At 37.8% G+C, this 18,355-nt stretch overlaps 1 protein-coding gene across 2 annotated transcripts in view; it reads right to left on the bottom strand.

Annotated features, from left to right (window-relative positions):
- porb (P450 (cytochrome) oxidoreductase b) overlaps positions 1–18,355 on the bottom strand; it is a 96,538-nt gene that overhangs the window by 6,919 nt on the left and 71,264 nt on the right. For both annotated transcript variants that reach the window (XM_067450009.1, XM_067450010.1), the window contains 7 exons: positions 16,067–16,156; positions 15,693–15,791; positions 10,586–10,702; positions 7,349–7,467; positions 7,063–7,244; positions 4,290–4,439; positions 2,296–2,563 (listed from right to left, as the gene is read on the bottom strand). In XM_067450009.1, coding sequence (XP_067306110.1) covers positions 2,296–2,563; positions 4,290–4,439; positions 7,063–7,244; positions 7,349–7,467; positions 10,586–10,702; positions 15,693–15,791; positions 16,067–16,156 — 1,025 coding nt within the window. The remainder of the gene's footprint in view (positions 1–2,295; positions 2,564–4,289; positions 4,440–7,062; positions 7,245–7,348; positions 7,468–10,585; positions 10,703–15,692; positions 15,792–16,066; positions 16,157–18,355) is intronic.

The raw sequence follows: 18,355 nt of genomic DNA on the forward strand, positions 1-18,355 counted from the left end.
GACTAGTAGCCGTGTAATAAGCGGGATAATGTCCACCCAGCCGGTTGTAATCCCAGAATAAACCCCTTCAGAGTGATGCTCCGCTTCGCGTCGGGGTCCTGATCACTCTGTCGGGGTTTATTCTGCGATAACAACCGGCTGGGTGGACATTATCCCTTACATATCACTTGTTTATCCACTTAAACTCCATGGACCCTGTACAGTAATCAAATGTTAAATCACACAAATTGATTTTATGTATTTAATCTTACTTTATTAAACAACTTATTTGCTGCTGAAGTTAGATAAGCATCACATTTGTGTTTCTTTTTTAGCTGAAAAAGATTTTCTGAAGTAAGAGTGTTGAACTTTCTTCACCCTTAATCCAGAATGGCAGCACAGCTGAAAGTTTTATCCGCGCTGCGCCCTCTACTCTACAGGTGTGAATTACTCATTCCTTATTTTGTTATTAAAGGGTTAGTTCATCCAAAAATGAAGATTAAGTCATTAATTAATCTCCCTTCATGACATTCGTTCATCTTCATAACACAAATTAAGATTTTTTTAATGAAATCCGAGAGCTTTCTGACCCATAGAAAGTAACATAACATTACTGTCATAATTACATTGCTAATAATTACTTATACCATGGTCTGTTTTAATACTCGATTCTGATTGGCTGGAAGGTGTGCAGTAAAACCGTTTAATGCACAGGTAGTTCCAGTCGGTTTGATTACACTTCGCAATTAATCCGCCACTATAAACACTGGTAACCATAGTAACACAGTTACGCTTGCAAACAGAGTGACAGTGGCAGCTGGCAGTATCAGCCACAGATATGTCTATACGTATCTATAGCAACATTAAGTGACATGACGTGACACACAGAAGCCTATGGCACATATGTCACTATGCGCAGGTATGTATACGTATACATCTATAACTATGCGCGTATTGGCACATCCGTGGCACATGCGGCCTTCATTCTCATGTCAGTGACATTATCGCAACAAACATTGACACCTGCATGACACCGAGTTGCGGAACATGTCGCCGTGTGTCGTGTGTTTTTTACAGTCTATGATGGTCCTGACACCTACACTGACAGACTCGAGCACCTATATTATTATTTACTTTAATGCATTAAATGTAATGTGTCTTTATAGGTTGACGCGGGGTTTATTCACACTAGGCTACATGATGATGATTTGTTCAAATAAAGATTGCCTTGTCACTGCAGTGTTGCCTGTCATTCATAAATAATGTTAATAAATCCATTAAATAATCATTAAGTTATGTTCGCTATGCTTAAGCAACGAGGGGATCTTCAGACTGACATGAAGAAGAGATCGCGAACGCATCTCTCTCTCTCTCTCTCTCTCTCTCTCTCTCTCTCTCTCTCTGATCTTTCTCTTTCAGTTCTCTGTCTCTTTACTTTAATACTGAATTTAAATAAATGTGGTAATTTGTTCATATAAAAACAGTTCGATGGCTCTACTTTACTTAAAGCGACGGTGTGCTAGAACTAACGAGACGTAAGAAAACAACCGTCATTTTAACCCGTCTGTTAAAAAGCATCAGTTACAGCTTCAACTTGTTTTTACCTTGGCAAATAACCATGGTATAAGCGGGATAATCCACGGCTAGCCATGCATTAAATGATTTTAACGCACGACCTCCGCTTCGCGTCGGGCAGTTCTTCGCCTCTACGCCGTGCATTAAAATCCTTTAATTCATGGCTAGCCGTGGATTATCCCTTACATAATTAACACTTTTGATGTCCTGAAAGGCAGTAAAAACATAGTTAAAACAGTCCTGTGTTATTCTCCTACACAGTTGAACATAGTAAACACAGTGCAGAGCTTCTGAGCTCTTCAGCAGAACGCTGGCTTACCATTGGCCGACGCTGTGTGATGCTGACGCAGGAACTGGCCAATGGTAAGCCAGCGTTCTGCTGAAGAGCTCAGAAGCTCTGCACTGTGTTTACTATGTTCAACAGGGAAATTGCTGTCAATCGGGGGACAGAAAGCTCTCAGATTTCATCCGAAAGATCTTCATTTGAGCTCTGAAGATGAACAAATGTCTTACGGGTTTGGAACAACATGAGGGCGAGAAATTAATGACAACATGTTAATTTTTGGGTGAACTAACCCTTTAATAAGCAAACAAGCAATCATATGCTTTACATTATATGTGTGTCTGATTTATGCACATGGTAATTAAATCGATTAAAGCAAAAGTTAAATGCCATTACTTTATTTATTGCCTCCTCTGATTGTAATAAGCACATAACACCAGGACTCCATGACCTCCTACCTTGTTCTTTGAGCCAGCCACGCTCCTGAATAAAGCCAATGAAGGGTGCGATACCGGTACCAGGTCCGATCATTATAACTGGGTTTGTGGACTTGAAGGGCAGGCGGAACTGAGATTTGCGGATGTACATGGGCACTGTCGCTTTATGTCCGTTGTCGGTAGGCATTTTGTTCTTCAGCCAGTTAGTGGCAACTCCTTTATTGACACGGCCAGTCTTAGTCTCATACTCCACCACTACAGCACAGATGTGGATGCTGTTGGGGTGAACCTGTCACATGCAGGAAACATTTAAATACACACAACAAAGGCAGATTATTTCATTTTATAGAGCCCCTATTATGCTATTTTAACCACTTCAGCTCTGCACCCACCCTTGGACCCACCCGTGGGTCCAAAATTGCATCATCATAATCTTTTTTTAAAATCTATAACCCGCGCACCACAAAACTAGACATATATGGTATCATTTGAAAGATTAGAACCTCAGCTTTCTTAATAACCCAATAACTTCTGCATTTATATTACATAGAAGAAAAAAATACGGTCTGAATTCAACCCCCCCGCAATCCCCCCTTGAGAAAATCATGCAAATAATATAAGATTTCATATTTTTATCACACAAACACACCTAATAGAGACATGTCATATATCAAATGGAAGCTATCGGCCTCAGGAATATCGCTGAGCCGTTATTTAAATTTATTATCAAAAGAATCACAAAGATGGAAATGACTCCTTTGAACGAGCAAACACATGAGTCATATTCCTGTTCGGATCACAAACTCGTTGTAAAGCTACTAGCCTCAAACCCTATATCAGCTTGTTCCTTAGGTTGTTTGCTTGAAAATGAGACTATTTTTACATGTCTGTGAGCAAGCATGGCCAAATGACACTTTAATATGTCACCGATGTCCAGATCAAAACGTGATGCAGACAAATACTCGTATTATTGCTGATGTTAGCCATGATTTTTGATGAGGTCATCACATATTACATCATGCTACAGAAAAGCTGATAATCTCAGCTGTTTATAGACATGCGGATCATGATTCTAGACCAATCAGAGCCTGAGATCTCCCTTTACAAAGTTGAAGAGGCGGAGCCTTCTTTTCGATTTCCTAGTGGCCAGTTTATGTCAATGCAGATGAGTAGGAGTTGTTAGACACTTTGGTCAGATAAATCTCAATAACTTTTATTTGCAAGGAGATATCAAGAAAATTTTTTTTCCCTGTTTAGTGCCAATTTATAGAATCAACAGAAACTTCCAAAAAGCTTGGATCCCAAAATGATAAAAAAATATAGATTTGTAAATAAATCAATTAAAATAAATCAAAATATTTATTTTTTATCATAAGATTGTGAATAGATACAATATAATATATGCAATATCCACCACTGTGTTAAAATTTAGAGTTTTTTCTGTAAAATGAGACCATTTTTAACAATTTACTCCAAGGTATGTGGGTAGGGCGCTCTTTTAAATTCAGATATTCCTAATTCTCAAAAAAATGCAAAATGTGCTGCAGAGCCGTCTCCTACAATAAGTTAAAATGCATCCAAAACAACTACATTTGGTAATACTTTACTTGAAGGGGTGTGCATAAGACTGACATGACATGAATATGAAGGAGTTTTATGCATGTTTATGACAACTGTCATTAAGTGTCATTCGCTCAATTATGTCATTTTTAATGCAAATATGACATTGTTTGAGAGGTCTCTGTTATGACAACTCGACATAAACCAATACATCATAACCTGTCACAGTGTCTTTGTCATGACAACTTGCATTATGTCTTCAGGTCAAAGTAATTCATATGGAATATTGTTCTTTTTAATCAAACGTTTTTATTTGCACTCTTTGTATGCTGGAATAAATCATTGAAGCTTAACAAGTGAAATGTAACCCACAAGTTAAATATTACAGTTTGGAGAAATGTTAATGCACAAATACAAAAATGTATGAACTTTGATGTTAAGTACAAATATCTGACCTTTGAAGAAGATGAAATGGAATAGTAGCGGGCCTGCAGGCGTGGCAGGAGCTCACAGAGGTGATCAATGGGAGGCCGCAAAGAGGGCAAATCCTCAAGAATAGCCAAAATATTCCTACACGAGTCCAGCACCCAGCTCTGGTACAGCGCCTGTAATGTGACAATGTCACAAATACTGTTAGCTATCGCACAACAACATACAGTGCCTTGCAAAAATATTCGGCCCTCTTGAACTTTGCGACCTTTTGCCACATTTCAGGCTTCAAACATAAAAAAACATAAATTTTTGTGAAGAATCAACAACAAGTGGGACACGATCATGAAGTGGAACTAAACTGATTGGATATTTCAAACTTTTTTAACAAATCAAAAAATGAAAAATTGGGCGAGCAAATCTCCGTCCCAGTCTCAGGTCTTTTGCAGACTCCATCAGGTTTTCTTCCAGAATGGTCCTGTATTTGGCTCCATCCATCTTCCCATCAATTTTAACCATCTTCCCTGTCCCTGCTGAAGAAAAGCAGGCCCACACCATGATGCTGCCGCCACCATGTTTGACAGTGGGGATGGTGTGCTTTTACGCCAAACATAACGTTTTGCATTGTTGCCAAAAAGTTCAATTTTGGTTTCATCTGACCAGAGCACCTTCTTCCACATGTTTGGTGTGTCTCCCAGGTGGCTTGTGGCAAACTTTAAACAACACTTTTTATGGATATCTTTAAGAAATGGTTTTCTTCTTGCCACTCTTCCAGAAAGGCCAGATCTGTGCAGTATACGACTGATTTTTGTCCTATGGACAGAGTCTCCCACCTCAGCTGTAGATCTCTGCAGTTCATCCAGAGTGATCATGGGCCTCTTGGCTGCATCTCTGATCAGTCTTCTCCTCGTATGAGCTGAAAGTTTAGAGGGACGGCCAGGTCTTGGTAGATTTGCAGTGGTCTGATACTCCTTCCATATCAATATTATCGCTTGCACAGTGCTCCTGGGGATGTTTAAAGCTTGGGAAATCTTTTTGTATCCCAATCCGGCTTTAAACTTCTCCACAACAGTATCTCGGACCTGCCTGGTGTGTTCCTTGTTCTTCATGATGCTCTCTGCGCTTTAAACGGACCTCTGAGACGATCACAGTGCAGGTGCATTTATACGGAGACTTGATTACACACAGGTGGGTTCTATTTATCATCATTAGTCATTTAGGTCAACGCTGGATCATTCAGAGATCCTCACTGAACTTCTGGAGAGAGTTTGCTGCACTGAAAGTAAAGGGGCCGAATAATTTTGCCCGCCAAATTTTTCAGTTTTTGATTTGTTAAAAAAGTTAGAAATATCCAATACATTTTGTTCCACTTCTTGATTGTGTCCCACTTGTTGTTGATTCTTCACAAAAAATTACAGTTTCATATCATTATGTTTGAAGCCTGAAATGTGGCAAAAGGTCGCAAAGTTCAAGGGGGCCAAATATTTTCGCAAGGCACTGTAATTACAATCTAGCCCAGCCTGCATTAGCCTCGAACAAAACACAGTACAGCATCTTCAATATACTCAATAAACTGAATTGGTGAGACAACAGTCTATCACTTTATGAATCAACAGCCCGCACTGAGGAAAGTGATTATGTGGTAAAGTAAATACTACAGAAAAAACAAATGTAATTTCTACATGAAAAAGTTAGATCAGGCAAGAATTTGGCGAAAAAACTATGTCAGTTCTACATTAGTACTATTTAAATATAAATATTAACATTATAAAACTGAACTTTTCTGATACTGGTGTTCCCAGCAAGCACCGGGACTTAATAGCCTACTATTAATACAATTAATTTACACTGTTTCATTATTCCTTTTGTTGTTAGGTTTAATAGCCTGCCATTTTGTGACATTTGAATTCATTTTCTACTCGAAATGACACAATCGTACTCAAAACGATCCCTTGTATGTTACTGTCATTGTGTACCTAGTATTGAGGTCTCTGTTCAGGTGCCACATTACCATCATTATGTAGATGTGGTGTCTACACAGTATCTACTTTATTATTTACTTAGATGTTTCTAAGTAATGCGTACACTTTTATAAGCATGGTTTAAATCAGTGTTATATTGTTTGAGTAAAAAGTATTGCAAAGGAAACTTCAACTTAGTGGAAATTACTCAAACTTTGTTAAAATGAACAATTCTTTGATGATTTTACTTAAATTAGTTAAGAAGTGTTTACTTAATTCAATGTGAGACATTTACTTAAAAAATTGAGTGCAAAAACTTGCAAAAGAAAAACTCAGTTAATTATTATTTTCTTGTTTTCAGTGTATCTGCTAATCTTCAACATGTGTCCCCTGAGTTATTCAATCACGTCCTCTGTTGAGGCAAAGTCATGTGAGGTTTTTTGTTGTTGCTGCGCATCGAGGGATTTATCCATCAAATGCAATTCCATCATAGTTTATGATGTCTTTTGATCAGGAAAAAAAAATATCCATCTCAATTGAGTGCCTACTTTTTCTATGTTAATTTTGCCATTTCGATTCAGCAGTGATTTTATACAAAATGCTAATGAAACTTGCACCACTTTTGCAACAGTTGTACTGTTATTGGTTGTACAGTTGTACTACTCTACTATTGTCATTTTACCACAATATGTTCATAAACGACCAACGTAAAACTGAAAGCAATTTATATCATGGCTTGCAAGTGAAATGTTTATTGTCTTGCGAATTGAAAGCCATTTTATTTTTAATAGGGATTTGCTCTTGGTGTGAATTTGGCTCTAGTGACAGTGATGCTTACTTTGCCCTCGGGTGAGGAGGAGGCCATTTTGCGCATGTTCTCCTGCTCTTTGGGGTCAGTGGCGTATTGTGCCAGTTCATAAAGAACGTTTGTGCGTGGAGTATTCGTGATATCCAGATAGTGAGTCAGGGCGGTGCGATACGTGGTGGGGCAGGGGAAAGGATGCTTCTTATTGGATTCCTCTGAAAAACAGAAACACGCACACACACACACCTTTAGTAATGTTGACAACTGGACAGACATGAATGAACTGCTCAAGTTGAACCTTTTAAGGTTACCGTCATACCATCAAGGTTGTTGAGGGAGATAACAGTGTCAAGGTCCACACCAAGGATCTCCCCAATCCTGCTCACTATGGCCGTGTCATTGATGGGATACACAGCAACATGGTCTCCTGATTCATATCTACAAAGACATTTTAAGACGAGCAATCAGTAAGTAGTTTAAAACTAAACAAAACTAATTTGGCCATTAAAGGGGGGGTGAAATGCTGTTTCATGCATACTGAGCTCTTTACACTGTTAAAGACTTGGATTCCCATCCTAAACATAGACAAAGTTTCAAAAACTAATGTTGGACGTTTGATGGAGTATTTCTGTGTTAAAAATACTCCTTCCGGTTTCTCACAAGTTTCAGAGAGTTTTTTTCGAGTATGGCTTCGCTTGATGTCGATAGAGCGGAAGGTCCTTGTATGGGCCGTACGGGCTCTTCTCCCGGTAGGGTGCGACTAGAGCGAGAGAGGAAATGCACGCCCATAAACACTCACTCAGCTGCAGATCCAGTCGTCCGTGAACACTTATGTCGTTATAGTCCGCGCCGCGCTCCACTTTATTCCTATGGGTGACGTCAAGCAATTTCAACGCTTCAGCACAGCAAGTCACTGCTGTCAGGACTTCACCAAATCGTACCAAAGAAGTGTGTTTTTGACGGAGCGGTCCCAGCGATAAAGGTTCGGTCCTGCTTTGGAAGCAGCCGGTGAGTAAAACTGCTTCAAATGTCTGTGCTGTCGGCTATCGTCGCGTGAGTAAACATCAGTAAACGACACGATCGCGTGCTTCGTCATTCAAATGCGCTAACGGTTACTCCATTGCTATTCTCTGTATAACGTTACACTAGTCTGACGTGCAAAACTGTTTTGCTTGCTACTGCTAAGGTTTAGTCGCATACAATAGTCCATGAACCGAATCATGTCTGCTGCTGCTGTTTCTCCTGTTCAATTTATTTCAGCCTCCGGATCTGATTCTGGATCATATATCTATTAGCTGAGATAGATGGGCTTCTCCACGCTTGAGGACATCACCGCTTTGCGCATTCGTCATTCTTTAGCTCCGCCCACACGATACGCCTCCAGGCGCTCGTTTTTTTCCGGAAAGACTCGGTACAGCCCATATTTCTTTTATAAATATAATATAACTAAAGACTTTTCGGAGATATGAAGGATGCAATACTACTCTATAGGTACTCAAGATTGACATGAGATTGACTGAAACTGAGTGTTTCACCCCCCTTTAATAAAGAGGCTCCATTTAAAAATGAAAATACAAAATAATAAAATGAAATGTTAAAAAAAGAAAGAAAAAAAAAGTGAAATGTCTTCATCCCAGGTGCAGTCAGTGGCTTATGTTTCAGCATGTCATATGAATATAATTTCATGGTTTTATTTTTTTCATACGCCAAATAATCGCGATGCTCACGTTTACAAGCCAGCGTCATTATAGTAGTCTATTGGTTAGCGTTTTACAGAATCTATATGATACTTCAGTTCAATGTTTGAGTGGTCGGTAATCACCGTAACAAGCAGGACAGCATCGGTCGGGCACGCCTCCTTCAGCTCACGCCGACGAGCAAACGCTGGTCACATGTTGATCCTCGTCCTGCCTTTAATCACAGCACTTTTTCGTTTCCTCTTATTGCTTTCCTCCAACAAAACCTTTTCTTTCTTATTTTGGAAAAGAGCGGTGTGTGTTGCTTCGGACATGACTATATTATCCGACGAACAAAGTTGGGCTCGCTCCGAATGTAAGGAAGTGTGTGTGTTGGTGGAAGTGACGTATATGCCGTAAAGCTGTCGAATTTTGTAGTTCTTTTTGTTCTCGGGTTACTACCCGAAACCCGAAGTTTAAAAGTACGATTAAAAACGATACAGACCCCGTCAGGCTATGGCAGACGTGTCATTCAACCTATTGTAAGTCGATTTATCATCACAAGAGTCTTGAAAATATATTATGAAGGTTGAAAAGTTACCTGGTACTGCTTTAAAGTCCCTTTGTAACAGGCATGTATGTTTTATTTATTTTCTGTCTTTAAGTGGTTTTCTTTACGTTCATTTGATCCTTTATCATATAGAATAACATTCATAGCATAATACTCACTACTCTTGAATACTTTTAATACGGCTACTTTTTACTTCTACTTAGTAGTATTTAGGACAGGTAATTTAGGGTGTGTTCACACTTGTCATGTTTGGTTCGATTAAACCGAACCCTGGTGCGATTGCTCGGTTAGTGCGGTTCATTTGAACATATGTGAACGCTGCCATCCGAACCCTGGTGCACACCAAACAAGCGGACCGAGACCGCTAAAAAGATGGGTCTCGGCCCGCTTCCAAACAAACTCTGGTGCGGTTCGATTGATATATGAACGCAACACGGACCAAAGACATGTAGACGAACCAAAAACCGGATGTAATGCCACAAAGTGCGACGCATAGTCAGCTGATTTGACGATGCGGAAAGATCAGTGTATCCACAATGAGTAACGTTAACATTAGAGGGCAAACGTAGCGCAACGAGGAAGAGCCTCATCAATATTTGGTCCGACGAGCATGTTTCGAAAATGCGCACAAAAAGCAAACCTGGATATTCTCATCAAAGGACCCGTGGTGCCCATTATTAGCAGGTACAGACGACAGAACGGCCGTCTCTTTTCTGCACAACGGAGGAAATCCTGCTGCTGTTTTGAATGTTTTGAACATTTCTTGAGCTCTTCATGAGTTCTCAGCGGGTAAAAATAATGCCACATGTACACGCATAAAATGACCGCGTGTAATCCGGCACACAGCAGTGTTCTGAATGTTCGGTAAGCGAGCTCCTACATCATATAAGCCGACCAATCAGGTTGTGAGAGTCTCCCTGTGCCTTTGGTTCGGTAACTTTAGGTTCGCTGTTATAAATGCCAGTGTGAACGCTAAGCGGACCAGGACTATACGTTTTGTTTTTGTTTTCTGGTCCGGACCAAACGAACCGAACTACAAGTGTGAACACACCCCTTATTCTACTTGAACTATATTTTTTGACAAGTAACAGTACTTGAATATGCTTTTTCAGTACTCTTTCCACCACTGCATATTAGATATGAATACATCAGCTCAGTACTGCCTGCACAGACATACCCATGCACCGGATGGGTTAGGCTTAACTGTTGTTTCATTCATAATGTTTAAAGGTTGAGCTCTGTTCCTGCTGTGTTAGAATAGGCCACAGAGCTCAGGCTGAAGAACACACTGTAAGATCACACACAGTACCTGATTTTCGAGCCTGTGATGTCCAGCTCCAGATGCATCAGATGTCTCTCACCGCCCTTATTGAGCTTGCGGTTCACAGTGACCGGCGCCAAGAAGGGGTTCTTCGAATCGAAAGGCCTGTGAGAACACACAATGAATAACAGACAGTACACCATAGCCGCGTTTCCACCACAGGAACTTTCCCCAGGAACCAGGAACTTTGGGTGGTACTCGGTGTGTTTAGACCGCAGGAACCAGGGTCTAAATGAAGGTCCGGGTAAATATTTCCCCCTCCAAACGGCCCTGCTCGCGAGGTAGTACTTTTTCAAAGTTCAGGAACTTTCAAGGGCGGGACTTGGGCGCTGAACATGCTGATTTGGTTGAGCTCACGCAGCCTTTTATTTCAACCGGCATTTTTAAAAGTCTTTTGCGAGGTTCGGTCTACGTTCAGTAAATATCAGTCTTGCTCTCTGTCTGATGGCGCGCGTTCGTCTCAGTCATCTCACGGTCAATGTCCGTAATAGCTGATAATATACATTGTCATTTTAAATCTAGCTTTACAAGTTTTCTGAATATGCTGCATGCTGCTGAATCTGCATATTAGTGCTCTTTTCTGTCGTTGTTAATTTCCTCTTTAGTAAACCTAACGTTATACATAACCAGCAAAAGCAGCACAGCTTGAATCTCTTCCATACTCGATATTCATTTTTTTACAGTCTATTTTTCGCCATGTTAACGACCTGACCGATTACTTTTAAGTGTGTGTCCTTACATGACGTGACCGCGCGCGCCGCGCTCATGTTGACAAGAGAGGAAAGCTCATTTTTCTGAGGGGTAAACTTTTTATTTTGTAAGTGATGACGATAATGTTGGAGTAATGACACAGCGTATATTGCCCCAGGCAGTTTTTACTTTAACTGCGCCTGACAGAAGATTTTTTTTTTTCTGAGATGATTATTACACTTTACAACAGATAAATAGCTTATATAATACTGTATTAGTCCTGGTGGCCGTTAAGAGTTGCTCTGGCTACAGTAAACACACTCCAGCTGCTGGAGAAAACAGCGTTGACATTTTTGATGCGGCAGACAAACTGCATGTCCCAAAATGATTGCGACTGAAAGTCATCACGTTACCAGATCACAAACCAGATCGGTTTAGATAAAGTCTCATGTAAACAGTCCCCTAAATCTTTCAATCGGTACACGCAAAAATGATTACTGTCCGTCACTGGCTTGGAGGAGCAGTGGCGCGCAGTCCTACATCACCAGACTAATCTGCCTAATCTTCTCGGTACTTTAGATCGCGGTGGAAACGCAGACAGTTTCAGGTCTGGGGGGAGAAAAGTTCCTGTAAAAAAGTTCCTGTAAAAAAGTTCCTGGTTCAAATTGTTCCGGGTAATTTTGGTGGAAACGGGGCTCATGACTTTATACAGGGTATCTGCAGGTTTCACCAAGTCAAATTTAAGACCATTATGAATTAAATTTAAGACCTATATCACCCAATAAAAAAAACATACAAAGGAAACGCAGAATCACTAAATTACTTGCAAAGCAAATGGATTTATTTAAATTAAACAAAGTATTAGTAAACTTGCACTTAATCATAGCTCAATCCCAGAGGATTTCACTAGGCCTATATATATATATTTTAGGGATGCAAGAATAAAGTTAGTCCACGGTTCAACACACACCTCGGTTTTTGGTTCGGTTCGGTTTTTTGCTATTCTATTCTAAAGCCACAGGAACAGCAAGACGTTAAGGAGAAAAAAGACTATTTTTGGATTGCAATACTCTTTCTTTATTTTACTTAAACTTAGAACTTTACTTTTAAAAAAGACCCTTGTGCACATTCCTAGTGTATTTATTATATAATACATAAATATTTATATTTTTAATATTTTTAAATATTTAAATTGTATATTTATTGTTTAAATATATTTAATGTATTTATTGTATATACATAAAGATTTACACTGGCAGCCCAGAGCTGTACAGCAGCATTTGAGTGTGAAATTAAATGAATAAATGTAAAAATAAAACACTACATAGACTTCACTATAAAATATACATTGATTCTTAGCTACTGTATTAGTTTTTCAGTCAAGAGCAGTAACAGATTTTCTCTATCGTTTGTTGTTGTATTAACATTAAAGAGATAGTGAACTAAAACATAAAAACTCAGTCATTGAGAAATGAATACAGGTTTGGAACAATATAAGAGTGAGTAAATAATGACAATTTTTTTTATTTTACAACTGTCCCTTTAAGCACAGTGTGTTAACTAGGCTGCGCAGCTGTCAATTTAAGACCTGCGTGCATCTAATGACATGCCGCTTTTACTTTCACTTTAGACATAACTGACTGTGTTTATGTAAGCCTTGTGAGTTTTAGACTACTTAGTCCAGTAATCATGTGTTTGACAGGCGTTTAGTGTGCACGCTGGAAAAGCGCATGTTAAAAATGTGGATACGCACACGAATGAAATGTTTAACCGGCAAGGCTTTAAAACGCATGAAAATAATGCATTTTCGTGATTGTGAATAAATATAGTGTTCCATGAGAATAACTCTTGCACTAACGTGTGATGTGAATGTATGTCGCGTTGTTCAGTATATTGGGATGAAGGCAAATTATAAAATGTATTGAAATTTTTTAAATTAAATGTAAAACTGAAAAAACACAATTCACCAGTGCGTATTGAACCGTGAATGCCGTACCGAACGGTTCAATATTATATTGCGTATTGTGGCATCCCTAAAATATATATATATATATATATGTGTGTGTGTGTGTGTGTGTGTGTGTGTGTGTGTGTGTGTATATTTATAGAGTCAGAAATTAACCAGGGCTTAGACCAAAATTGCCACCAAAAGTGACACAATTTGATCCCCGACATTTAAAAATGTTTTGGCAAAAATGTCACTTTTTGTGTATTCGTTTTCCCCCCATGATCCATTTGATAATATTCTATTTAATAATATTACACTGAAAAAAAAGGAAAACACACATTGTCCAATTTACTTAATCGTATTATTTGCAATCTACGCAACAAAATTGTGTTTCTCTTCTAAACATGATTTCTTTGCTTTCAATTAATGTAATTCTCTAAAATGTGCAATCTACTAGATTACATTATTTGGGGTTAATGCGAACCAATCAAGTACTCGAACATAATTTTAGCTGAAACTGTAGTTCCCAGCATGCTTTGTGTGGGACTTGACGAAAAGAGTAAAAATTTTGAACTTAAGTGTTATTTTACGTGTTTTTTGGGGCAAAATTAGATAAGGGGGAGACTTTATATGGTTTAATAGTGTTTAATGTTTAATTATGTTGAAATAATTAGAATCATTCAAATTATACTGGGTTTGCGTAGTGGAGAAGAGCGGAGCGATTGCTTAGGCTGTGGACTGAGACAGCTCATGTCATTAAAGCGAATTTCATACATGGCTCTTGACATGTTCATTATGTGCTATTGCTGGCTAACAGAATGAAAGTTAGCTTGTGCAGTCTTATAAATCAGTCAAATGACCACTAAAATATACTAAAAACAAAATAAGCTTGTGATTTGATTAAAGAGTCAGGGTCTCAAGCCCCCCTGTGCACACCATGTTGTTAGGAAGCCACATTAAAGGTCCCATTCTTTGCGATTCCATCTTTCAAACTTTAGTTAGTGTGTAATGTTGCTGTTAGAGCATAAATAATACCTGTAAAATTATAAAGCTTAAAGTTCAATGCCAAGCGAGATATTTTATTTAACAGAAGTTTCCTTTCAAAGCCTACAGCGAGCGGCCGGTTTGGACTACACCCCTTCCTCAATCTCAATCAGTTTAATGCCGCATTTGCAGAAAGATTATTCTTAAAAGACGCAGTTCCCTCTTTGTTGTTTATGGACCACAACCGGTAAGTGTATTTTATTATTTAAGTTGGTCCGTTTAACAGTTTATGTAACTCATGACACAAAGTGCAACGCTGTTTAGCTTTGTTAACTAACGTTAGACGGTAATTGAAACTAATCCGAAAAACTTAGCATATAAAAGTGTAGTCATTCATTCAGACACCATCGATTGTTGGTGTTTGTAATGATCAGTTTAAACTCCTGAATAGACAGCTTACCATTCTGAAACATCCAGCAAAAGTCTTTCCTGACCAGGTTGTAATCGATCCTCTTCGATATTCTCCGGGTCTGATTCCGGGTCAAATTGATAAGGCAATATAGACATTTTTGCAATAACATTGAGCGCGCGTATCTACACGTTATGATAAGAGGCGGGACCTTTCCGTGCAACGTGCACTAAGCTGCTGTCCAATCACAGCGCGGGAAGCGCTGGCCCAATCAGAACTCGTTACATGTTTCTGAAGGAGGGACTTCATAGAACAAGGAAATCATCAGGCCGTTTTTAGGACAGAGGAAACAGCGCTGTACAGATAAGTCAATTGTGTGAAAAATACTGTGTTTTTTTACACGCGAAACATGAACTCATGTTATATTGCACACTGTAAACAATCAAAGCTTCGAAAACACGCGAAGAACCGGACCTTTAAAATCATTTTGAGACTACTCAATTGGGTTACTTAAAAATTACTTAATTCCATGATGTTGAAGTTATGTGAACAAATTAAGTTTGTTTAACTTTAATTGAATCATGTGGAATCGATGTACATTAAATCATGTAAATCCAACACCTTTTTTTCAGTGCATAATGACAAAACTCTTTCATATCTAGCATACACTATAGTGGCCTGTAATTCATTACACATCTGTGTTCACTGTCTAAGTTACTGAATTACAAATGGCATAAATACAGAATGCAAATTTACTTTGATGGAGTGATTCAGCGGTTTTGGTTGAAAAGTAAACATGCCCTCATAAAAGGCATGTCTCTGAAAATGCATTCCAACGTACAAATATTGTCCTTTGATAAAAAAAAGCAAATAAGGTAATTTTTTATTTATTCAGTATCTTAGAGAAAGATTGTCTGTATCTGATCAAATTAAGCACACCAGGAGTGTTTATTCTGTCACGAAGGTTACGTGAGAGAGTGATTTAAAAACATGGGAAATAGAGATAAGTCTTTTGTCTGACGGATGGAGGAGGAAATAGCAAGTGAAGAAAGTGTTTTACTCACGGCTTCTGGCTCTCAAAGCTCTTGATCCGTCCCAGCTCTCCAGTGTAGATCTTATTCATGTTCAGATCAGTGTGTACCTTCAGCTCATACTGACGGATGCTGAGAGAGACAGAGAGGGTGTGTGTAAGAGAGAGAGAGAGAGAGAGGCAGTGCATTACCAAGCAACTGACACTTCAGAAAGCCAAGAGTTTTGTGACGATCTATTCTTCAGTTTGTCTATGGAGCAATGTTTTCTAGTCTGAAAAGGCCTAGAAGTGCTGTTAATAAGCAGAGAAGGGCATGTTGAGCTCAGGTCACTGTGACCCACTAACAATAAAAGGAGGAAAAGGAATAAAAGGTACTGAAGAGATGGAAAGATCATTGAGGATTCAGACCTGGATTCTTCACCAGTTGCTTCAACTCCAAAGTGTTCACAAACAGCCGGCCAGAACTGCTCTCTCCACGACACGAAGTCCTCCTCAAGACTGAGAAAAAATCAATGGCAAAACAATTCTCGGCATCAGTTGTTTTCTGGGTTTGCTATGGAGCTAGAAATATGACAAAGTGATCTGAATTTATATGGTATAAATCTGAATTATTGACACGTGTAATCTAACAAAATGTATCATGTTGCATTTTACATTTGAAATTAAACACATCTGAAATGTTTTATATGAGGAAGAAATTCAGATCATCAAATTCAATATACTAAAATTCAAACCGCAGAAATTCAGATCTTACAGAAAGTAGGCCAGAGGTCGTCATCAGGGAAGAGTAAAGGATGCCAGAAAAATCCAACAGAGCACCATCTGATCATTTCATTTCCTATTTGTAATGCAGTTGAGCTCTGTTGACGTTTGACAATGCGTCTCTTCGTTGCTCTGATTGGTTGTAGGTCTGTCCAATTGAGGTCTTTCCTGGTTGGGTTGAAACACGCCCCATAATCACAGCCCAATGGAGCATCAGACTCATATTCTGACTAGAGTTGAGTATGACCACGTCAGGCTAACAGATGACGTCAAATGCAGAGATTTTCTTCACTAATCAGCGATTTGTAAACCACACACAAAAAAATGAGAAATCTAGCCGAAATCTAATTTTCTGTGCATTAATCTAAACGAAACAAAAAAGTTAGAAGGGCCGTTTGATCTTCTCTTTATTCCATTACAAATAGGAAATGAAATGATCAGATGGTGCTCCGTTGGACTTTTCTGGCATCCTTTACTCTTCCCTGATGACGACCTCTGGCCTACTTTCTGTAAGATCTGAATTTCTGCGGTTTGAATTTTAGAATATTGAATTTGATGATCTGAATTTTAGAATATTGAATTTGATGATTTGAATTTTAGAATATTGAATATGATGATTTGAATTTTAGAATATTGAATTTGATGATTTGAATTTTAGAATATTGAATTTGATGATCTGAATTTTAGAATATTGAATTTGATGATCTGAATTTTAGAATATTGAATTTGATGATTTGAATTTTAGAATATTGAATTTGATGATCTGAATTTTAGAATATTGAATTTGATGATTTGAATTTTAGAATATTGAATTTGATGATTTGAATTTTAGAATATTGAATATGATGATTTGAATTTTAGAATATTGAATTTGATGATCTGAATTTTAGAATATTGAATTTGATGATTTGAATTTTAGAATATTGAATATGATGATTTGAATTTTAGAATATTGAATTTGATGATTTGAATTTTAGAATATTGAATTTGATGATCTGAATTTCTTCTTCATCTGAAATCCTGAATCTGTATTTTCAAAAACGGAATATTTCCAGTCTATTAATTCAGAACAAAATATCTGCTGTTTGAAAATACATGTCTATACAATTTTGACGTAAAACATTTCAGATGTGTTCAATTTCAAATGTTCTATATTCAACATTTAAAAACTCAAATTCAGAACTATGTAAAATGCAACATAATATTCAATTTTGTTAGATTACAATTGTCAATAATTCAGATTTATACCATTCAAATTCAGATAATTTTGTCATATTTCTAGCTCCACAGTTTGCTTTCTTCAGGACCCAGATGCTATCAGACATTAAGAACTTACCTAACACTGTGTACCACAATTGCTTATCATACGACAGTAAACAACAATGTATCATTCACTTATAACTGTAGAGTGGTGCAGATATGACGCCAGAAAACTGATAGTGACACTGATAGCGAGAATAACTCCCACTGGAGCTGTGCTTTGAAACGTTGCAGATCTTTTTCATTTTCATTAATTACATTCATTTTCATTGAATGCATTAAAAACTACTATAATGCATTAAAAATACTAATATAATACAATTAAAAAACTACTATAATGCATTAAAAAACTACTATAATGCATTAAAAACTACTATAATGCATTAAAAACTACTATAATGCATTAAAAACTACTATAATGCATAAAAACTACTATAATGCATTAAAAGACTACTATAATGCATTAAAAAACTCCTTTAATGCATTAAAAAGACAACTATAATGCATTAAAAAGACTACTATAATGCATTAAAAAGACAACTATAATGCATTAAAAAGACTACTTTAATGCATTTAAAAACTACTATAATGCATTAAAAAACTACTATAATGCATTAAAAACTACTATAATGCATTAAAAACTACTATAATGCATAAAAACTACTATAATGCATT

This window comes from Pseudorasbora parva, chromosome 8 (genome assembly GCF_024679245.1).
Source record: "Pseudorasbora parva isolate DD20220531a chromosome 8, ASM2467924v1, whole genome shotgun sequence".
In the NCBI taxonomy this organism is placed as follows: Eukaryota; Metazoa; Chordata; class Actinopteri; order Cypriniformes; family Gobionidae; genus Pseudorasbora; species Pseudorasbora parva.